Consider the following 25111-nt stretch of genomic DNA (forward strand, 5'->3'; position numbering starts at 1 on the left):
GTCACAAAGTTACAAAGGCTAGATTATTCTTTTATTTTTCTACCGGATAACAAGCATCTTTGAACTGACCACATTTCAGCCCTCTAGGTCTTGACTTGATATGACTTGAGTCCTAGCATTAGGTCTTGTCATGCTGTGTGCAAAAGTAGATCAATATAGAATGACAACATGAGTACTTTAAACCATTATTTGCCAAGGTATGCTCATGCATTTGGTAAAATGCCCTATGAAAACTCCCCATGGGACTTTGGGTTATCCAAAATGCATACTGGCAATCAAATGCTTACTGCATATGAACCCCACATAAGCATAATCTTGGCCTCAAATGAAAGGTAATACTCTGAAGTTTCATGCTTGCATTTGGATTGTAGGCTACTTCAGGTTCTGATATGACTACACTAAATATGGAATAATTACAAAAAATACAAATCAACGCACAATGCACAACTAATATTGGATCAACTGGTAACTGACCTGGGGCTGGTGTATGCTAGCTGGTGATGCTAGTTGCGCGTGTAAATCCTCACACCCCTAACCTTAACCCTTAAAGGATTACCGTTGAGAATGTTGAGAAATGAACGTTCTAAAGAATATCTGGGTTCATTGAATTCAACATAGAATTTTAGAACCTTCAATTGTTGCGGAACTTAGAATGTTCAAAAACCTACACCTTTAAGGGTTAAGAACGCTTCTAACCGCTGAGTTGGAAGCCTGTGCTTTTAGCTCAGTGGTTAGAGCGCTCAACTCCCATGCCAGTGTGTGTTGACGTGGTGGGGGTGGGGGGTGGGTGATTGTCGACGGGGAATGTCACTCTTGCCTGTCCTCAAAACTTGAGAGCCCTGCAGATACACAGGAGAGATATTTCATTCCTTGCGCTATAGGCAGGGGATTTTACCACAATGCAAATATATGAATTTTACAATCAGTAACACAGCAGTAGGCCTAATGAATATGCTTATGTGCACAGCGCAAAGCGTATTCTTATCATGACACAAAGTGTATTCCTATCTTACTCTCAAATTTTTCGCCATGCACTTCTCTTTTATTGAACAATGCCCAGGTGTGTGGCAATTAAGGCCCTAAGGTGTGGTCTAGCGCATTATCTTAAAATTGCTTTCTTACACCGTCTAAAAAGCATTACGCCTCTGACCAAGAAAAACCTGGTCTAGCAAAAGGCGCATATGAAACACAGCTGAAGATGCACTGTCACGAGATGTAAGCAGCAACTCCTCTGCAGGATAAATATCCTTAGATTTTCTTATTCAGTCATTCAAACATTATTGTAAGTGTTGCTTAGCCTAGAAATCTAGACGCACCCTAGCGGCGGCAAATTAATTTGCTCAGCCTGTACGTCTAGTATCAAACCATAGGGATTTCTATTGGCTGACGCCGTGGACTTCATCCAGTCACACCGCTCTATTTTGTTAGAGAGTCTTAAGGCGGGCTTAACAGGATAACGACAGTCCTCCGACTGTGTGAACAACAAGGAAGGTGGCTATGGCGAACGAAGAGCGGTTGTTTGAATCGGCGTTGTCGTCAACTTTGGAGGAGTTGGACTTGTGCTTTTCTTTGAAAGTTGAGCAACACAATGCACTTAAGTCGTTACTTTCGAAGAAGGATGTATTTGCCGTTTTGCCGACCGGATACGGATATGGTCGTAGCGCTGGCCTATTGCATGCCTAGGCAGTTTGAAAGACAATTCTCTGCCCGCCCCTTGGATTAAGCGAGGTGAATGGTTCGATTCCAGACTATACATTTCAATGATATAGGATGGCCCGCCAGGCTAAGTGTTGCTTTTTTCAGGCTGTTTTCGATGGTAACCTATTGTCAGTCAATAGTGAAAGTAATTAACTGTTATAAGAAAAAAATAGAGATTTCTAGGCTACCCAAAAGAATAGAAAAATAGAGATTTCTAGGCTACCCAAAACCCATTCTACGGTCGTTGGTGTTTCACACCTCACCTGGTGCCAAACCGTCTGACCTGCCATCAGAGCATCATAACTTTATCTTGGTTGGAGAAATGATACCACTCATACAATTCGGCAGGATTCATTTCTTACACTGTGTATAACTGTTTTGTCATTGACTATGGTACCACGGTAGGGTGACCAGACGTCCCCGGTTTCTGGGGACAGTCCCCAATTTCGGTGACCTGTCCCCGGCTGGAGCTATCCCCAGAAAAGTCCCCGGTTTTCACTGTAACTGACAGACCCGAAATTGGAATAAAAGAAAGAACGAAAACACTGACCAAACGTACAGTTGCGCACCCTTCACGCACAGGCTCAAGCCAGTCAAAGCAAGCGCTCAGCTCAGACCTCCAAGATGTTCTAGAATGCCCATATTTCTGGTAGGCTATTTCGATTGGTGGAATAGCAGCGCGGTAGAATCTTTGAAATGAAACCACTTGTGTGGGGGAATTATTAAACTATTCATCACGAACGTGCCAGATGCTCAAGTCCAGGTTAAACTAAAATTGCGGAGAACCCGTCACACAGATAGCATATCATACGCATATATCACGTGAACGGCCGGAATCTAAGCTTTCCAATGATATTAGTGCCAAATTGCTGTGATAAATGGTTCGCAAGAAAATTAACAATGAACTTATGTGACAACTAGCATCGGTAGGCCAATTGCAACAAGTTTCATGGTCTACAACTTTGGGCCAAAATTATAATGTAGGCCTATTCTCATGTAAACGATTTTTTGTAAATTGTTTAGCCAGAGTAGGCCTATCCCACCATAATGGTTCTCATATTGCCAGATTCCAGACAATCACCTAGAAATATGAATATAGCCTACATTTCTACTGGCATGCTTCCTAGTGACATTAAGACAAAAATATAAAGAAAAAAAGCATGAGACGTGAGTTATTTTTTTGTTGATATAAGACTGACAACACATAGGCCCTATTAGGCTACATAAGACAAATATTATTACATCATACATTCTCAGATATGGGTAAAGCACAGACTGTCTTGAAAAAAAGACAGGCATTACAATGACCAAGATAACTAGCTAGATTAACTGTCTGAACAGCACTGACACTATGATATAATTTCATGGAGTGCTGAAATGTAGACAATACTATTTTGGACCATTTCTGAACTGTGAACCTGTGAAGAAAATATGCTTTGTGGATGGGCAATATCATAACTTATAGCAAAATTATAACTATTCCAACTGTGTGTGCATGGTTAAAATTCTGAAGTGGAAGTTTAGGCTAGCCTACAACACAAATATTTCCATCCATAGATAAGAATAATGAAGTCTAATTTCTTTTCTTTTCTTGAATTTCTTTTCAAAGTGCACCAGATTGATGCATTTAAACGTTAAAATATACCAAATGTTCTTACAGGGGAGCATGCCCCCGAACTCTACTAGGGGGCTTGTGGAGATCTAGTCTAGTGATGCCCCTGGGACAGTGTCCCCGTTTTAAGTTTACAATGATTAAAACATTACACGTTTTACGCTTCTCAACTGAAAATGTCCCCAGATTTTGTCTCAGAAATCTGGTCACCTTATACCACGGTGAAGTCAATAGTGAAGTTAAATAAGACGAGTGCATATGTGTGTAGGCTATACTCTGCTAGGTTTTAGTAAAGCATGGTTTAGTGGAATAACTGTTCCATACGGTCTCGCGTGCAAGCAGATTCCTTCAAATGCGCCGCTGACTATCAAAATACCGATGCGCTGTTTGAAGTTGTGCTGCTTGCTGTTAAAGGGAATGGCAGATGTCATTCTCATTGTTTTAAAGGATGTTACGCCCAAAACACACCCATGACTGATAGAAACATAAGAGCCGCTTTTTTGCACCAGGTGCCAGACGTTTGATAACAAAACCACCCCGAATGTGGTCTGGACAAACCCCTAAATGTATTTAAGCTATTCACCAGTGACCATGTGTTTTAGATCAGCAAGATAGAGCCCTCAGTCCACAAAGTATGACCATTAAAGGTTTGTACAGCATGCCTGTTGACCATTAAAGGTTTGAACAGCATGCCTATTGATTTTGTATTAAAAGGGTTTTTGAGGGTATAGTACATCAGACTTCAAATATTGGCACAACATTAATGAAATATTGTATGTAAAGAAAAACATATTCATTGACACCAAATAGGTACAAACGTTTATAATAAAAAGTTGGTTTTGTTGAAGTTGATGTTTGTCTTCCATCCTTGGGAGTTTGGGCTTGCTATGAATAATACTTTTCATGATATTAATGCCCAACTATGGCTAGACAAGGTTTGGACAAAACAACATGAGAGGTGGGGAAACAACAACCTTATCTGATTTGGGATATATTCCACTCAATCTACTTGACACTGTAATATATCCAATGATGATGTACAGTACTATAATAATTTCTCCATTGTTCCCAAGTTCAGCTGTTCAAGTAAATGTTCTCAGGACTGTCACCCATCATGTCATTTATGTATATATCTTCAGAGTCTTCTTCCTGGAACACAATGCCGTATAACATAAGATACTGTTGAATCAGTGTTGTTGTTAAACACAATGGCGTATAACATAAGATACTGTTGAATCAGTGTTGTTGTTGCTAGGAAGACCCCAGTTTCTTAGTTGTGTACAGTGTGTTTGTGTAGGCATCCCCTTAAGGTCACATGTCTTCAATTGTTTCTGTGTGTGTGTGTGTGTGTGTGTGTGTGTGTGTGTGTGTGTGTGTGTCTGTCTGTCTGTCTGTGTTTGTGTGTGCACTGCTGCTCATGCATACAGTATGTGTTTGCATGGGACATGAGGATTGTGAGTCCAAACAAAAGATCTTCAACGTAACTGTGAAGCAATACCTGTGACACCTTTGGGGTTTGAGGAGAAGGGTCATTATCAGTGTGTGTGTGTGTGTGTGTATACCTGTGACACCTTTGGGGTTTGAAGAGAAGGGTCATTATCAATGTGTGTATACCTGTGACACCTTTGGGGTTTGAGGAGAAGGGTCATTATCAATGTGTGTGTGTTTATACCTGTGACACCTTTGGGGTTTGAAGAGAAGGGTCATTATCAATTTGTGTGTGTGTGTATGTATGTGTGTGTGTGTATACCTGTGACACCTTTGGGGTTTGAAGAGAAGGGTTATTATCAATGTGTGTGTGTGTATGTGTATACCTGTGACACCTTTGGGGTTTGAAGAGAAGGGTCATTATCAATGTGTGTATACCTGTGACACCTTTGGGGTTTGAGGAGAAGTGTCATTATCAATGTGTGTGTGTATGTGTGTGTGTGTGTATACCTGTGACACCTTTGGGGTTTGAAGAGAAGGGTCATTATCAATTTTGTGTGTGTGTATGTGTGTGTGTGTGTATACCTGTGACACCTTTGGGGTTTGAAGAGAAGGGTCATTATCAGTGTGTGTGTGTATGTGTGTGTGTGTGTATACCTGTGACACCTTTGGGGTTTGAAGAGAAGGGTCATTATCATAGATGGTGTCCATTTCCATTCTACAAACATTGTTATCCATTTTGCTGTTGTTACACAGTTTGGCCTCAGGCTTCAGGGCCCTAGTCCTTCTGGCTTTAACTTGCTCTTCCTTCGGTCTACAGAGGTACATAGAGCAGCATTTACTCATCAGGGGCTGTATTCACAAAGCCTTTTATCTTACCACTAGGAGTACTCCTAAATCACACTAAAAGATTTTAGAACTCCTAAACTAAGAGTGAGTCTTCGTTGCTATGGATGATGTCATTACTCATGCACAAGCTTGACTGAAGTGACCACCTTGATTGGCTGATGATTGTAACGCGGGAATGATTCCAAACACCTCCCCTATGATGATGAGTGACAGGTCTGAGAATGTGTGCACTACACAAGTAGTGCGAAGGATGGAAGATGATTAATAACTGAATAAAAAGGCCTAGCCTAAATGAATAAAGAGTAAGGCAAAACAAATAGCCTAGTAGCCTAGTGAAACATAGGCCTACGAATTGATGCAGTAGGCTAGGCTATCTTTGCAACATTATTAAATTAATCTGTCACCATATGCCTACGTTTGCAAAGAGAACATTTTAATTTGATTCACACTGAAACGTTACATTTAATTTACATGTTGACAATGAGTAGTTTTGGTTGTTGTTGGTTGCGTTATTGCATCCCTTTTAAGCCTACAATGCGAAATTGTTCCCTCACGATTGGAAGCTCCTGTAGCCACATAGGCCTACGCATTTTAAAACATCGCAGCGTGAAATGCCACAAAAAGCTGTTTGTGAATAGGTCTTAGTGAGTTAGGAGTCCTCTCGACTTCTTTTAAGCTGTCCCAGACTTAAGTGCTACATTTAGGTCTAAAATGCTTCGTGAATTACTTTTAGTAAAAAAAATTAGGAGTCCTAAAGTTAGGACTGACACGTCCATTATTTTTAGGAGTTGCTCCTAAATTCGCCACTTAGGAGCTACTTTTAGCCTTAAAATTCTTTGTGAATATGGCCCCAGGTAAACCCAGATAGCAAGGTGACATTGATATGATGTTGATTTTCCATCCAAATCATCATTTTGGTTGAGATTGAAATCTCAATGGTAAATAGATATTGAATCAGCATTACAATCCTGACAAAAACCCGACAGTGCATGAATATCGATAAGAGAGATATCGAAACAACATTGGTTTATAGTTTATGTTGCCATAATCGATAGAGCATCGATACATAGTTCACTAAAAGATATTGAAAAGTCATGGATTTGTGGTTGACTGGGAAATCTTGACGTGGTGATTGAAAAGTAGTGGATTTATAGTTGACTGTGCGACGACGTTTGAACTGTCCAGCAGGAGATCATTTTCAGCAACAGTTCAGTCAGACCAACCGGGTGTTCAGCTCTCTGTCAAGTTCACTCCTCCTTAATGGTAAGCAAGCATTTATTTATCAAACGATAATGTTTTATTGTAAAAGTGTACTACATTAAATTCGGTCATGTTTACAGTCTATGTACATCGTCTGACTTACAAACTCATTCAAATGCTAGGCTAGCTAAATTCACTTGCTGTTGTCAAATTAATGTTTAGGCTAACTTACGTTATGGCAGTTCATCATAATGTTAGGTTAACGTTACTCGGCAGTCTGATTTATAATTAGGTCCAACCTTTGTTGTCAGTAAGTTACAGTTTATTATACTCATGATAATAAAATATGAAGTAGTGTTAGGCCTACCTGTAACGTTAGCTTCTAGGCTACTGTCAAAATTATAGGCTGAAGATGTGCTGCTGGTTAACGTGGAGATTTAGCTAACATTTATGTAACTCCTGGTGATCATATTTTTGTGAGTTTAATAGGCTAACTTTAGCAATACTGATATAAGTTAACTTTAAGTCATATCTGACTAGACTGCTATCATTAACCGTTCATTGGGCAGCAAAATTGTTCGGACGAACAGAGCTGCCCGAATGGCTGGTGCTGCTAGCAAATACGACATGTTCAATGAGCTCACCCAGCTTGTGAAACTGAATTATTCTAACACTATCTTCAGCCTGGCATTTTGACAGCAAACTCAACAAACATATAGAATATATATTCTATGATTATTCTAAAGTTTCAATTATAAGTAGCCTTCAGTTTCAGTTGAACATATTTATCTAACACTGTCTATCTCTTTTTCTTCTGTTTCTGTTAGGTGCCACTTCACTCTGCTACTGGATGGTGGAGGGCCAACTGCGAACGGGTGGTCTATGAATGCTATACTGAATGGATGGCAGGAAAGCACAACACACGTGAATTTCTAAATGAAGAAGAGTTAATAAATGCACTTGATTTTCAAACTGATAAGTTGTCAATGATTATTTATGCACGATTGTGTAGCCTAAACCAGCCATACTAGCAGACCTCTCAAGTCTCACGCATTGAGCGTGAGACACACACATTTCAATGACTTCATACGCTCACACGCCACACATGGCATTTCTCAGTCAGAGAACTTGCCCGCACAGAAATTTCTAAGGGCAATATTTTACAAACGTGTCACACAACGTTGCTGTCTGTGCGCTCATTCAGCTCAGAGAGCTACTGTTCAGTCACTAACCTATCGGCCAACCAATCAGGAAATAGTTTTGTTTTGATGTGGGTCCGCAACGTGGAGACTGCTGGTCCGCGGAGTCTTGGAGTGAAATTAAGCCCGGTGCTTCGTCTGATAATTTGTTGCGCAGTTGATCAAGATACCGCGGACCGACAAAAAAGAAAACAAACGCTTCTGCTATCGATGTCATTAAACATGGAGCCATATAATAAAGTGGTGGTATGAGCGTTCATTCAATGCAGGCGTCTGCGCGAGAGAAACTGAAACTAATCAATAACGTTGGTATCAAAGCTCCGCTTCAACCTGTTGAATGCTATTAATTGTTTAACGACACTTAATAGAACAACGTTGATTTTTGGAACTTCCATAGAAACAGAGCAGACTGTATAATACACTGTATAGCACTGAGTATTGTATAAAATTCAAAGTTTCTACATCCATCATGAAGGCCTTCTACACTTCAGCGGTTGACAGTGTTCTAACTGGTAGCATCATCACCTGGTATGGGAACTCCACAGTTAGAGATTGTAGTACTCTGCAGAGAGTAGTGCGCTCAGCTGAACGTACTATAAGAACTCAACTCCCTGCTCTACAAGATATCTATTCCAGAAGAGTACTCCTAAGAGCCCAAAAGATTCTGAAGGACTCTTCTCATCCTAACAATGGATTATTCCTACCGCTGAAATCAAGAAGACGTGCTCACGACGCCGGTTTTTGTGAAACCGGTGAGGTTTTGTTAACGGTTACGCCTTGCATGTACACGACGCCGGCAGTTTAGGAGACTGAAACCGATAGCTTTTTAAACCGGCTTCCAAAGTGGGAACTTTTGAAACCGCCGGCTAACTTTCGCCATGTAGACGCCTGTAGGTGCGAAGCCGGCAACTTTATGACGACATAGCCCACCTCTCAACTCAGCCACGGCACTCGACCTGACATGTTGCTTGTCAAAACAAACCAAACCATTTATTTATCATATTAAAATGTTTTTCTTTCCCCTGTCATGATTTATGTGCACAATGTAGCCTATCAGCTTTTAGTGGCTAAGTTAGAAGCACACGTTAGCTTAACTTAGTTAAACATTAGCTTACTGCATGTTAGTGTTTTCTCCAGTGGTGCTCAGACCTAATGCAATGCGTAGGCAAAGCATTTGAAATTTCAGATAGCAGTCACATACCTTGAAAATTAACTTTATTAGTTTAACAGTTGAATTGAAAACCGAATTGTCTGTAGTCTCCTTATTTCATGCGACTGCTTAACCAGAGCACTTATTAGACATTCTCTGGCTTAACAAACTGTTTCAACAACGTTTTCTTCTACGTGATTCACGCGAATTTATAGTGAAGCTTCTGCACAGCGGCGCCATCGACTGGTCTGGCATATGCACTACAGCACATTTAGCCGGTTACACCTCTGTGTGTACACGCGAGGTGTAAACGGTTCAAAGTCTCACTCCTTGCAAACTTCAAAACTTGAGAGCCCTGCATACTAGGCCTAGTCAAATTTATCCTGGCTGTATATAAAGCAGGATGTGAATTTCCCAATATTTTTCCAAATTAAAAGTGGTTTACTGAGGTTTAATATCAATTGAAATACCACTGAAATTGCATTTATTCTTTAGTTTGGTTGTAATTTCAACGTTGTTTCAATATTCATTTTAATTGAACATTGCTTCAATATTAATAGAGGGTGGAAAATGTTATAGGATCAATGTTGAAGTGCGACGTTGACTCAATGATTTTAACGTTGACAAAATAATGTTGATTTAACATAGATTCAATGAGTAATTGCTATCTGGGAATAGTGTAATAGTTTAATAAGTTTACTCCTCTGACATTGTCTGCAAGTGATTTTCCATTTGGCAAATGTATAGGCCACTACGAGACAAAATCACTTAATTACATGGTAAAGATGACACTTAATATGTATCTTTTAAAGGCAATATGGACATACTGTTCTAGATATCAGAAAATTAGGATATGAATTCATAATCCATGATTTCCCTCACCTCTGCCTGTTGATTTTAGGTGAGGTAGCTCCATCTGAGCTTTTGGATTTCCTGAAATGTTTGTCAGACAGAACAGTATCCACAGTTATATTGGAATTACAGCTGAGACATCTTGCACTTTACCGCAGCGGTTACACTTTACTTGACAGTGTCGACATAAGAGTGACATGACACTGTCATGAACGTGTCATAAACGTTTATGACATAACGCTTCTGTTATTAAGGGACATTCGTTTTTTGTCATAACAAGTTAGGGTTAGGATTAGGGTGAGGTTTAGGGTTAGGTTTAGAGTTAGGGTTGGGTTATAGGATTAGGGTTAGAGTTAGGTTTCATGTGTCATGACAGTGTCATGTGTTCATGACAGTGTCATGTCACTCTTAATGTCGATACTGTCAAGTAAAGTGTTACCAAAGCAGTTTAGCAGAATATGCCTCCCAATCCAAACAAGTATTGTAAAGAATACAGTGTGCATAGTCTGTAAATTAGGGGGGAAACATTCAAAGACCTGGTTGCATGAATTTTACTAAAACTGAATTAGTGGCCTGTATTGTAAACTACATTGATATACACCGTTTTTATACTTTGCTAATGATTGGTTGTGTTCCTTATAAATCAAATTACGAAAATGGTCAATATTGGAATGTTCTCCACATTGAAGAAATAAAATTATCATTTAGCAGACTACAATGATCAAAATTCCTAAAGGCAGTAGAATATTGATAACCAAGCTATAATACCACTAGTAGTTATATTTATGTACAAGACACAACATGTCTAACACGTTGTCTTAACATAATTCTAAACAATACCTTTTTGTTGTGTACCGGCAGAAACAGATCAGTCCACACAAACCAAAAAATCCAAACGCACAAGCCAAAATAATCCATGGAAAGGATACTGGCAGTGGCAGGGAGACTATTGGGCAAGATAAGAAAGAAAGATAGAGAAACACAGAGGGAGGAGGTGAAGTTAAGCTGTTGTCGAGTTTTCTCATTTTAACATCTAGTTTGTCCAATTTTCTTCCCTGATCAGAAAACACTGCATACTCTTTCCATCCTGCACGGCCATCTGCTGTTTCACAGTTCTGTAGGAGTTCTTTGCCACACACACAGCAGGCCCATGCTCGGCTAGTCTCCCCTCCAGTACGACTTCTGATGACGTCAAGTCGCCTGTCGTGGTGACAGCAGGGATCACGGATGCTGAGATGTTAGAGCTCCCATTGAACATCCATGTCACCGTGGCGACAGGGTTTGCCTCCACCTGACACAAGCATCTCAACATCCTTCCTGTGTCTGAGCACGAGGACTCTGGCACCATGATGGAGACAACTGTGACAGGAGACGTACAAAAGAGAATGTCTATTTTCCAGCCATCTACATTTGAACAGACTAATGTGTGGTTTTCTGCTTTCTTTATAGTGCAAGAGCCCAAATGTAGAGGGCTATTGCCAGAATCAAATCCAGATGTATCACACATACATGGTTTATGTATTGGAAATAAGTACTGGTACTCACTCCATACTAGTAATAGTATCAAGACCAACAATGAAATCATTATTCTAAAAGACAAATGCTTACAAGCGACATCTACGGATGTTTTAGTGGACTGTCCAGCCCCAATGGCGTTGTGAGCGATGCAGGCAGCAGAGAAGTCCCTCTGAACATCCGTGATGGTTATAGTTTCCCTGCTTGAGTTCAGCTGGAAGTGACGGCTCCCATTTGTGATTAGCCACTCATACCGCTCAGGCTCTGGGTTGCTCATGCTGTTACACGTCAGGTTGATGTTACCATGCTCTGCAATGATGGGACTCTCAGTGCTGGTCTTCACATCAATAGGCGCAACTGTCAATCACAATCACAAAAATCACATAGACAATGTTAAGGAGGGATATGCTGCACCAGCTAATTCATTTAGCATTGTGGTTAAACAGTTCTCATAAGCAGCAGCACAGTCACTTTCTTGTCTTACACTGCTTATGTAACAAAATCTTACCAAGTGTTATTAATCCACTAATCCACTAGCCACTTTTACCACTGTCTTTCTGCCTCATTGTTTTGCGTGCTATATTAGCACATTAGCACATATACATAACCCCTCCCTCCATGCCACAGCCGAACTGTGGCCACACTTATACCTTTTCTTAAAATAGTTAAATATATAGATATATAGACTTTACTTTACTTTATTTCTGCATTGTTGCACTTACTCATTTGCACCATCACCATTGCACTATCACCATGACACTCATTCACACAGAGCCCTTACCTTACCTTACTATGCACAGAGAATCACAGGCTCAATCCCTGTCTCAGTCATTGCAAGCGCCTCTGATTGATTAATCACCACTATGTGGATACTATTTTTTAGATTTGATTTAGATTAAGTGTTAGTATATATATAGTGTATTTAGTATATTTAGCATATTCTTTATCTTCTACTGTCCTTATTGCTTAGTTGTGTTTTTATATTATATACTTCAATTACTCTTTCTGCTGTTAAGAATGTGTTTGTGTTGTCTGTATGCTGATGAGACCTTGAATTTCCCCAGAGGATCAATAAAGTATCTATCTATCTATCTATCTATCTATCTATCTAATCGTATGTCAAAACATTTAGTTGGTATTGTTTTCGGTATAAAGAGACTTACCTAGAGCTTTCTCCAGTGCGTTGAGCAGATTTGTCTTGATAAAACTCCTTAAATTAAGTCAAAATTATCCTTTGCGAGAGTGCTAGGTAAGTCTCTTCATACTAAACACCAAATAGATTTTTTGATCTAATATGAGATTAATTACACTTAGATTTTATATTTTGCAGTGTACTTAGTGACTTTGGTACAGTCAAGAAGCGTTTAAAAATCTCACCTTTTATACTTATAAATACAACTTATTATTAACTTACTATTTATTTATTATTTTGTGTACATATTAAGAAGTCTATTGTCAAACTCTTAAAATGAATGCAACAAACACATCTCTGTGAGCAGATAAGGATCACACATTCGTTTTAAGAGGGCATTGGGATTGGAAGTCAAGGGATTGGAAGTCAAATGTGAAAAAAAGAATTTGTCTGGAAGGTGAAGATAAGATTCTTTAGAACCCCTCATGAGGTATCAATGCCCCCAACACTTGCTGGAGAAACTGTGGCATTGTGGGGGACCATACCCACATATTCTGGGACTGCTCCGTGACACAGACAGGAAACACCTGAACACTTGCTTTCTAGGACCAAAGCTACATGTTACATGTCTTGTTAATGATTGCAAGAAAAAAATATCACTATTAATTGGATGAAGCCTAGCCCTCTACAATAGCTCAGTACAAAAAATCAAACAGGTCCATACAATGGAAAATATGACTGCTATTTTACAGTTGAAAGTACCTTTGTTTGTAAGAAGATGGGCCCCTGTTATCCTGGGCCTTGATTTAGAATACTAATCTAAACATACTGTGTGAAATGCAATTGTTTATTTGTATTTAATCAGTATACCTGTAAAACTTCAAATAATAGCTGAGTCCCAAATAGACGCCTGTCTCTTTGCAACGCCTGGCGTGGCTGCAGGTTTGGGTTAATGGCCGGTCTCCAATAGAGGCCTGGTCTGTTTTTTAGTTTCGAGTTTTATTGAATCTTCTAAACCCGTCAGATCATCTGTTTAAAGCCCAATTCACAACAAAGATTCGCAATGACACGAAACTGTTGTAGAAAGGAGTTGGGTGTGAATTTGCCGTCGCAAAGCATTCACCATGTCTAGTCACAGTTGCAAGGTTTTAGAATGTTGCATCAAGTTGCTGGTTAATAGAATGTTGCAGCTCATCTCGTCGCGAATCTTTGGTGTGATATGGGCTTAAGTGTGGTGCAGACTGCGCACGCTAACGTTATGATTACATGGCATTAAAAGACTGCGGTGGGGAAAAGCTAGAGCTCCAAATTGTACAACCTTTTTCAATATGAACTATGCCTATATGTCTGACTTCGTCATCGTTCAATTCATCCTTCACTCCATGGTTGGATGCTTTCTTGACCTACTCACATGCGATGTCCAGAGTGAGAGATTCGCTCTCTGTTGACATATCACCGGTGCGGCAGTGGACCTGTTTGCCATGTTGAGAACGTGCTGCAGTCACCGTCACGGTGGACACCTCCACCCACAGCTCTGCTGCCCTCTGAGTGGACACCCCGTGCTGCCCCTCCGGCCAGGCCTCTCCACTTTCGATGGCTGGGGAGCGGGGGGCAGGAGTGCTGGACACTGCAGCTGAGGCGGAACACAGCACCCTCCTGCACTGGGCACTCAGGCCCAGATATCACAGGGCGGCTTCTATCTGTTGTTTGAGATGAACAGGGTATTTCAGCTTTTTTAACCAGTATGATCTCTATCTTACTTAGCCAAGTACATTGTTTTATCCACACTACTTTCTGTGATCTGTGAATGAAATGTAAATAGTTATAACAAAATGCATACAAAAATGTTTAATATTTTGCCAGAAAAAAACAATGAATTCTGAGGAATTTACCTAGGTAAAAAAAAAAATTATATACTTTTTGAAAGTGTACTAAGTACAGTTTGTACTTTTTTCGTCAAATCCAAGTGTAATTAAGTGTATTGAATTATGTATTAAGTTCAACTTAATACCAACTTGACTATACTTTGAGTGTAATTAGTGTGCTAAATTGGAACAACTTTTTTCAAACTTAAGCGTTCTTAAGTACATTATACAAAAATAGATTTTATGAGCATTCGAAACACAGTCACAGTTCAATTATGTAACATCCCAAGTGTATTGGAAATGTATTTAAAAGGCATTACAGTATAACTAATAATAGTGTAGTAGTGTATTTTGAATACACTCTTATCATCCTCATTTCTATTCATTTGGCATGCTTCTGTAATATTTTAAATTAACTTCAAATGTACTTCCTGACTACAATAAGTGCCTTGAAAGTTTGCAGTTATATTAATAAAAGTATAGTCTTAAGATACTTTAAGCATTATAAAGGCATGCAATTTAAGTATAATATTAGTGTGATTTAAAATTGTACTATTAGTACTCTCCTACCTATTCTGTTACATGACAAATTACACTTTGATTAAGAGAAAAACATTTTATTGACATGAATGAAAACAAAACATAATATTCATCCATAACAAAAGTAAAACATTTTTCTGAAAGTTATGGATCTCTTGAGCATATCTTTTCAAGTTGGATGTGGTAACGCGATAAAACATGCATTTGGGCGTATGATATTATTTCACATGCATAGATTTTTCGAGTGGCTGTTTGGAGCGCTGGTCAGATTCCTCCTCGCTCGCAGCATTTTCTTCCATGCTTGGGGAGCAGTTTCCTCTGAGTGCACACGCGCAGAGAGAATTTGCGCGCACACATTTAATATCTACGTGTGAAATAATATATAATATAATACACCCAAATGCATGTTTCATCGCGCAAGTGCTTTTTGCCACTATTGTGTCGTGATACTCTACAGCCTCATTGGTAGACCATCAATTCAAAATGCAGATTTCATGAAAAACAAAAGTTGTTTACCCTCCTAGGTGAGAGAATTTGCCCTCTAAGCTTGAAATTGTTTACTGGACACCCAGCCTACAAGCCAACAACTTAACAGTCTAACATGGTTAAATTTGTAATGCATGATCATTTATTGCTTATTTGTTTGCAAAGTCTTCTGGCCCAGAAAGAAAACCATGGTGGTTACGGATCATGGCTGAGGAGGAAAGGTACAGCTGGTAGTTGTGCAGTGAGTGAACTTCCCTCCCAACACTGAGATGTGGTGGCAAAAGCTGTGGTAGCTAGCTTCCTTACTAGCACACCATCTTCCAGTCCAAGATGCATAAAGTTTTTGGTGGCAACCCGGGACTGGACAGCAGTCAAATGCATTGACCTTGGTATTAGAGAATTTGTCTCGGTTGTCTGTGAACAGAAAGAAGATTGACAACATTTTAAACATTTAAAACAATATTTTACACAGAAATCCATTGGCAATGATGAGATTAATACAGATTATCTGTACCTATTTGACATTTACTTTTTATGGGTCAAATTGGTATTGGCACCATCTGTTTGCCATCCTGGTATGGGTAGACCTGGCCAGGTAGTCTTTCCTTAACCCTTAGAACCCGATTGACGCAAAGTGCGTCAAAAAAACACACCCTCTCTTCTCTGTTACATTTCTCCGCAACTGTTCATCGCAGCAAGATGAAACCTTTATTGCGTGACAGAGGAGAAGTGGGGCTTTCCAACGGGACCACGCACTTGTCTGTACGTTAAATTATGAACATTTTAAAAAATCTTGAAATTAAATCAAATTGCATCATATTTACAGTCTATACTTCTCTGCGTTCACCAGTCTATACTTCTCTGCGTTCACCTGCGCACCCATTACTCTCATTTGAATTACTCGCGAACCCGTGATCACATAGATACGGCAATCATATCAGATGAAAGAGGAGACACAAGGCTATCCATTGGCACCATGTATATCGATCCTTCTGGCTTATGAAAACAGACGAAGTGACTGCAAAATAATAACGTCAGGTACACAAACCAACGCTGCACACCCATTACTCTCGTTTGAATTAGCCTACTCGCGGACCCGTGATCGGCTAGATATGCCACGCATGTCAAATGAAAGAGGAGACACAGAGCTATCATTTGATACCAAGTATATCCTTCTGGGTGATAAAACAGACGAAGTGACAGCAAAATAATAACTTCATATAGCTGGACTTACCCCACGTTTTTGTCTGTTTTTTGTGTCAAAGCATGTTTATAATCCAGCGCTATCGTGTGTTTCTCTATGGCATCCAATTCAAGGCTCACATTGCATCCCAATTTGTTTAACAAACACCTTTTTTGCCTTTACTTTGTTCATGGCAATCCAGTAAAAAGTTGAGAATCATTATGAGTGCATACACATAGGCACGCAGGCTAACACGCAACCTCGGGTCAAGTCAGGTCAGATCAGTTCGTGTCACAGATATGGAGCGCAGAAAAGTCAATTTTCATCACTTAATAAAAAATGGCATTTATTTCCTTAAATCACAGACCACATATTTCTGTAAATTGCTCAGCCCCAGAGTATCCCTCCAACATGGCAATTATATTGCCCAATTCAGGACAGTCAGCCCTACACAAACATGAAATGCATGTAGAGCTATGAGCTTGCTGTGGTGAGATACATGTCAAAATATAAGAATTTTTATAATACACTTTTTATATTTTAATTCTTTAAAAATAAAAATAAAATCAATGCTAGTACTAATACATGAAGGCAGATCTGGATAGCCTAGACTCTGCTGAAAAAAAAAAAACAATATATAATATGTGTGCGTGGCACTTACAATGACCAGAATAAATCCTTATGAATAAAGGTAGTGAAAATGCCCTAAAAACAGCTTAGGGTTCTAAGGGTTAAAGCGTTGTGCACCTTGGCACCGATATGAGTGCAACCACCCTGTTTTCTGCATTTGATTACCTTAGATTCCTTTGTTTCAATATTAACTGTATTATTGTTTTCGGGTCAAATGGCATTTTAAATGGGAGTCGTAGGGGCACTAGCCTACTATTTTGATGCATGAATCAAAATCATCATGTATCAAAATAGTTCTGCCCCTATGACTTCCGTTCAAAATGGCATTTGACCCAGAAACGACAATACAGTCAAGCTTAATGGTGGCGCTTCTGACTTAATTATGATTTCAAACGAATGTTAACCAAGGCATAATATCAATCATGTAGCCTAAGCTTCATAGCACTAACTTAGTAGAACAACAGGTTTAATTCCCCCTCTAATATCAATGGTGGGAAAAAACGTTCTACTTCATAAAATGCATGTCATTTGTCCTGTAGACTCATTTTAAAAGATGTCTCCACGATTAAAGAAAAAAACAGCTACAATGTCATTAGCATGCCTAATGAATGTGAAGTTTGACTAGCCTAGCACCATCCTCCTTTCTGTGAGTTAACTTTAGCCTGGCCTTGGCCTGTCTACGTACTTCCAGTCGATTTCTTTTCCCTACAGTACTCCGTCTGGAATAGGTTGATTCGGCAGTTGGGCAGCCGACCAACCAGCGAACAGTGGGCGTCCCTGAGAGCGATTACGTAGCCTACCCAGGCATGGTGTTTCAATTACTACGTCCCCGACCCTGAAGCAGATCGCTTGGAATACATCAACGTAGGGAGCGAAAATTACTTATACTTATGAAATCTTTGAGCAAATGTAAATAATAATAATAATAATAGCCTATTAACCGGAGTGTCACGAACGAAGTCACAGTGGAGTAGGATATCGTCAGCTAAACTTTAGTCATAGATTTTGTCACTAAAGGCTACGAACGTACCAGAGTCAAACTGTAGTTTAGTAGGCTACATGGTCGGGTCAAAATCGCTATTTTTCAAACACTAAGAAGGCTCGACATAACTTGAAAGTGTCAGTGTCTCTACATATGAACTCGAGCATTAAGAACATTGTTTGTGTACACATAGTTTACTAAAAAGAAACATTTTGGACAACTCACTCCTTGCAAGATGGCAGCGAGCAGAAAAAACAAGGTGAGTTGTTCAAAACCTCTCTTTTAGTAAATTCTGTGTACACCAACAATGTTCTCAATAAAGCCCGACCGATTTATCGGCGGGCCGATATTAGGCATTTTCCAAACTATCGGTATCGGCATTTATAATGGCCGATAAATGAATATTTTAATAATAAAATAAAAACGGACGAAACACCATGTCATGAGTGTTGCCGTTGTATAGTTTGTCCACCAGAGGGCACTCTATACCGTCCCTGCTGGCAACACTCGTGTATAACGCGCCACACATCCTGCAACCTGCTGATCCAGCCAGAGTCTGGCAGAGAGAACCAGTTATCCGCGAGTGAAATCATCAGTGAAGTGTGTTCATGGTGATTTGGTCACGAGACATACATTGCTTGAAATAACAATTAAAAGAACACCCCATGACATGACAAAACATGACAAAATCCGTGAAAACAATGTTCAGTTTTGCTGCTGTTAAATAAGCCAAGAGTGAAGCGGAATTAGCTAGTAATTACGTTACGTTGTTAGTGTAGTTGACTGTCTGTCCTTTTAACTTTTGACAATGTGACTGAAGATGTATTTCTTTAATAGCGTGACAGTTATAGCAGTGAGACGTATCATCTCTCCCCGGCCTGTTATTTTGAAAGCGTATGTTTTACAATTTGCAGTATGACTATCCATTGCTAAATTAGGGCTCATCATAGACTAGCTAACCACAAAGCTAGCTAATGCCATGAATATCAGTGGAAGACCGCTAACGTTAACATTAATGAGCTTGGAAACCACAACAAACTTATTCTGCCTAAATAAAGTAATGATTTATAACTAGTATATCTAGTCCCTGCATTGTAAAATGTAAGTTAGACGTGCGAGGAGTGAACATTTAGACATAGAGAAAAAGTATCAAACGTAGCTTGTGCATAAAAGTTAGCTTTTCTTTTACACGTGTGTGAGATCCAATGACGCCAAGTGTGCGTTTCAGACTGTCGTTCAGCCACAGCATTAACGAGTTACATAATGGATTTAGATCACTAAATAGTAGGTTTTAGAAGGCAGGCAGCAACTGATGATTGAAAATGGTTTGATGTAGCTTGATGGAAATAATTTTAAAAGTGCAGGTAAAGGGATAAGCAAGCTGACATTGTAATTATAAGGTAGCTTATAAAGCAATAGGGACTAATTATTACACACGCACACTCAAACATTTAAGAGTGACCTTTATCTTGTTTAATGATAATACAAATGATGATGATAATGTCATCATTATTTTTTGTAATTATTAAGTCTTAGATCAAAGTTATATTTATGAAGCTTACTAAGTCTTTTAATACTGGTAACTTTGATTTGGTTGTTGTTGTTGTTATGTTTTTGTTCAAAAGACTAAGTTTCATATCTTAAGATTCTATTTTTATACATTTTATTTATTAGAACTTTAATATATTTCGATGTTCCTCTGTTCCACTGTGACAATATTATTTAAAAATAAACAAGTTTGTTTTTGAAATGCATGATCATATTATTTTAGTCAATACTCATAAATAACTACAAATAACTAATGTTAGGGAAATCTGTTAATGTTTTGTTGCGTGTTTCTGAAAAAAAAAAAAAAAAAAAATATATATATATATATATATATATATCGGAATATCGGATTTTTAAATCGGTATCGGCCTTCAAAATCCTTTATCGGTCGGGCTCTAGTTCTCAATGCTCGAGTTCATGTGTAGAGACACTGATGATACTTCGATCAAAGTCTCATGTTGTGTCGAGCCTTCATAGTATTTGAAAAATAGCGATTTTGACGCGATTGTATCAAAAAAGTAGTAGCCCTATAGGAATCCCATTCAAAAGGTCATTTCACCCGAAAACGACAACGCATACAAGCTTAAAAGTGGCGCTTTGGACGTACTTATGCATTTATATGAAAGTTTGACTTGGGTACATTCACAAAACACTATATGATGCATTTTGGCGAGAGTTACGCAGATTAAACGTGTGATTGTTTGCTGATAAGATGCACCCGTGCTTGTTATGGGCGTGCTGCAGAGAAACTTCTCTGTATGACGAAACGCCGGTTGTTAGTGATTGGTTCAAAGCGGTTCAAAGGAAGTCCAATGATTTTAAACCTCAAAACTGTGCCCTCCCACCCAGAAATAAACGAACGCCTATGGATCTAGGCCATAGACAGTAAAAGAAATGGACGAACAGACTCCGTCGTTTTCAATGGGAGGGCACTGAGTCAAATAGAACGATTTTTCAGTTGGTCCCCCCAGTACTGCGCAGACTCACACTTAACTTCGTGACGTTAGCCATCAAACTGAATCTTGTAACTCATATGATAGATACACAGAAATTCTTCTCACACTTCCTTCGCCTTCAAAGTCATCAAAGTTAAACATTTATTTATGTATTATTATTAATATCATTCTCACCAAGTCGTGTTAATGTTGAAGCTACCATACATGATCATCTTCAAAAACAGTCATGCTAAAACAAAACAAAAAAGTTATAGCCTTGAAGCTAATCTTCTTTCCACTTTTCCGACCTACGGTCAATCCATCGAAAACCTCTGAAATTAGTGCCGTTTTTTTTTTTAAAATTAGGTTTACTTTTTTAATTATTATTAGGTTGCCTCTGTGTAATGCTTTACCTTAACATACGGTCGTGTATGCTAGGTTTTGATGAGTTACCGTCATAGACAGTAAGGTGGACTGAGCTTCTTATCCAAACAATACGGTTATCTCCCTACGGCGCGAAAGAGAGATTACGTCAAAGCTAGCTTCCCTCCAACCGAACAAGCTAACCATTCTTCTTACGGGTAAACAACGTTACGGACGAGGTAGTGGAGTCTGTTTTGCCTTTGTAGTGTTTATGTGGATTACACAGAAGCTACAATATCGGCACAGGATATATGTTATATGAAGTTATGGTATTTCAAAAAAATCCTAGAATGAATGGGCTTCTATGAGAGTTAGCAGAGAGGTGGTCCCTCCAGCCTACGTCGATTCTTCTACTTCCGGGAATTCGCCTGCCCCCTTGATCTAGTTTCCAGGCTAAGTTAACTTAAACGTTCCACATACTCGACGCACCCAACCGGTAGCGCGACAATGTGAACAGAGGTGTCGCTGTTGTGAATGAATGCTAACTACGTTACACAGCAGAAGAAGCTGCATTAAGAAACACTAGTAGCAGAGAATGTAAACGGGCTCTGCTATTAGCTAGCCTCTGTGATGGTACTTCAGACTTTGGTTGCTACTATTCACAACTACCACCATCATTATCATCTAGTTTCCATGGTGTGTGCACAGGTAGATAGATAGATGGATATATAGATAGATACTTTAGTCATCCCGAGGGAAATTTTTATAATTTAAACAGTTTAGTTAGCTGGCTAACTAGCTAGCAGCTGGCTGAGTTTGTGTAATTTCCTGAAGTGGGAAGAGATTTTGTTCAGGCCTTAATAGATATCCTTTGTTTGAAAATAAATAGTTTCTATTCTTTCCTCTTAATTCCATGTGTTGCAACTCTCGCTGGTAAACTATTAAAAAATCACGACTGTATCAAAACACTGCAACTCTCGCTTGCCCTCGAACTAGTCCATCTTCCTGTTTCCGCTTTGTCGCGCTCGTCTGAAAAAAAATGAGTGGTGCGCTACCTCGCTACCTGGCTAAAATCCTGGCGCGCCAGCAAGATCTACGTCATTTTGACGTCACGGTGTCGCGCTACCGGTCGGGTGCGTCGAGTATGTAGAAGCCCTTAGCCTTAGCCCTTTCTTCTTGATAGGGATCTGGTCGACGTTTATATCGTTAACGTTAGCTAATTTAGCTAATGTGATCTGGCATTGCTAGCTTGTACTAGCAAGGATAAAAACAAACTCTTGAAAGATTGCTAAGCCATCAATTTAACTTCTCCAAAGACTACCAAAAGTCATAAAGAGTAAGCTACATCAGAATCATTTAACAATATGCTTTGGGACTCACCTGATAACGAATAACTTGGCACTTTAGATCCAACTGGCTTCAGTCCTTGTTATCTCATATGTCGAGTCCTTCTGGCTCTGTAGGACCAACGTCTCTGGCATGACTAGCAGCTAGAATTTATGGTATCTTTAATTTGGACAAACCTGTAACCTTATACGGACCGTAAACGTATGCATTTTCTGGTCTCTACAGTCCATCTGTCTTGCAAATAAAGTTACAAGCATAGACTGTATAAAATAACATTTAATGTTTGCTCACACCACGTTTTGCTCGAAAGCTGCACAGATCCGCCCACTCCATTTCAAATTCAAACAGCCATATTATTGGTCAACTGGGTTGCCTATAAATTTAACAAAATGCCACATTCATCCTCTCACAACCTCTACTACATCACAAACGTATAGGCTACCATTTTATGGTAGTGTTTGTAATTTCCCTTACTAAGACACAAAATCAACAAAAGAAAAACTATTATTTGATGACCAAAACTGATAGATCAGTGTGTCTAGGCTGGGTTATTGCACATTGCCATCCATGCGGCTGACATATCAGGCCTAAAAGCTACACACATTAGTATTTCATTAAAGGTGAGATAACTATGAAACTATACAAACAATGTATTAGGTCTACCAAAAAAATATACTTTCCATAAGTACACTATATTACAACTCTAAGTTATTAGCAATTTAATAAACTTAAACTAAATAAACTTCTTTACCATTTAAAATACACTAACAACAAAGTACACTTTTAAAAAGTACATTACAAAAACACTTTGAATATTGCACAATAAGTATATTTAATTTTAGTACACTGAAGTTGAACTTAATAACATCTACTTTGAAGTATACTTTCTAAAAGTACACATTAAACATACTTTACATAAAGTACAAAAAGTGTAAGCATACTTGCTTTATACTTCATGTACTTTAATCATATTTCTAACACACTAAAGTATACTACTTTTTTACCTGGGTATTTATGAATAACAACTATTTCACTATACAACAATCAAAGCATTTACATGTGCTATTCATGAATGTGTTATTCAGAAAACAACAGAAATGAAAATGAAAGCAAATTCAATAAGTGACTTTATAATTCACAGTTATTGCAATATCAATGGGAGTGTTGTAATAATCTGTAGAACCAAACCGGGACAGATGTCTAATCTTTCCTGACTTTACACTGTCTTAGTATAATAATCTTAGCATGTCTACTGTATGAGGTAAGACACCTTGGACATTTTATTGAAGAACAAATGACAATATAGATGATCAGAGAATGTCTAATAAGGGGAGAACTTCCACTCACTGCAAACTTCCGGTTTCTGAACTGGTTGCAGTTCCTTCTGTGGTTCCACATGACGAGTGCAGAATGCATGGAGGTCTATGGAGCTGTACCCCTCAACATCCACTTTTCTCGGGATATAATTTTTTTTCAAGTAATTTGAATATTGTATTCGAAGGGGGCAAAGAAAATACACTTGGCTGACTATTATATTTTTTAAAGTCACTTAATTGTTCTAAAAAGCCTTTCAAACATGTCAATGACGTCATTCATTAGCACAATGCTAGGGTGTTATGGGCAACAATGACCCAACCTGTAAGAAATCAAATGGACAAAAGTACTCGTTCATTCAACTTTTTACCTATAACCCATGTAAAAGTTATACAAACTACAATCAAATCTGAGATTTGTCAACGACAATAAGGTGAAAGAGACAAATTTAGCCGTCTAGCTCCATTGACTCCCATTGACATTTTGCACTCATGGCGATCGCCTCCAGTGGAACTCTGGTGGAAGTGCAACCAAAATTCGGTACAATGGGACTTAATACGGAGTGGCCAGGCTTCTATAAAGTGGTATAGATCGAGTGATCTGTGTTCCGAGCATACTGAACTCAACTCTATGCTGCCCACTTGTGGTCAAACTACAGAAGTTTACCAGGACTCCAAGTACTGATGGCGAATGGTACATCTGACACCAAGATGGTGTGGTGCAAGTAAACAGAAAAGTTTGCAGCTTCAGGAATCAAACTGTGTCAATAAGAAATGCTGGCTTAATGACTCAGAAATGAAATGATTTAGGCTTATCAACCCAGTCCCATCTGTGGCGAAATTGGTACAATTGTAGGACACCAATTTACTGTACACACTAATATACTGTACCACACAATAAAGACATATTTTAAGCATATTTTGCTCAAATTCACTTTGTCTCTCTTCATGTTTTAGAAAATCATTGGAGAACTCACGCTCAGTCTTTATCTGGACAGTCGGTTTGTAGTATTTGTCAGACTCTGGGTTGATGTAGGGAAACAGAGTGATACCATCAGACATCTTGACGTTGTTGATTCTGAGGGTGCAGTTCCCTTCTGAAGGACTCCCCAGTACTGCAGTCCGTCCTTTAAATTCACCAATAACACTATCAGGGTAGGTCCCATCATAAACGGCAGGCCAACCTGTTGTCTGGTGTTTGTACCAGACGACCCTGGTATGGGGTCGGGTTTGGCAGGGGACCAGAACGCAGCTGCCCTCCACTGCCCTCACAGAGGCTGGCAT

The 25111-nt window shown here is 39.1% G+C and overlaps 1 protein-coding gene across 1 annotated transcript; it reads right to left on the reverse strand.

Moving 5' to 3' along the window:
- Positions 1-4117: 4117 nt before the first annotated feature.
- Positions 4118-25111, reverse strand: LOC125305669 (sialic acid-binding Ig-like lectin 13). Its single transcript, XM_048260576.1, has 8 exons — positions 24805-25111; positions 14047-14268; positions 11597-11860; positions 11066-11347; positions 10829-10934; positions 10019-10069; positions 5396-5552; positions 4118-4459 (listed from the first exon to the last, which is right to left on the reverse strand). The coding sequence occupies exons 1-8, from the start codon at positions 25109-25111 to the stop codon at positions 4385-4387; spliced, it is 1464 nt and encodes a 487-aa protein (XP_048116533.1). The 3' UTR covers positions 4118-4384.

The sequence above is a fragment of the Alosa alosa genome, chromosome 13 (genome assembly GCF_017589495.1).
Source record: "Alosa alosa isolate M-15738 ecotype Scorff River chromosome 13, AALO_Geno_1.1, whole genome shotgun sequence".
NCBI lineage: Eukaryota > Metazoa > Chordata > Actinopteri > Clupeiformes > Clupeidae > Alosa > Alosa alosa.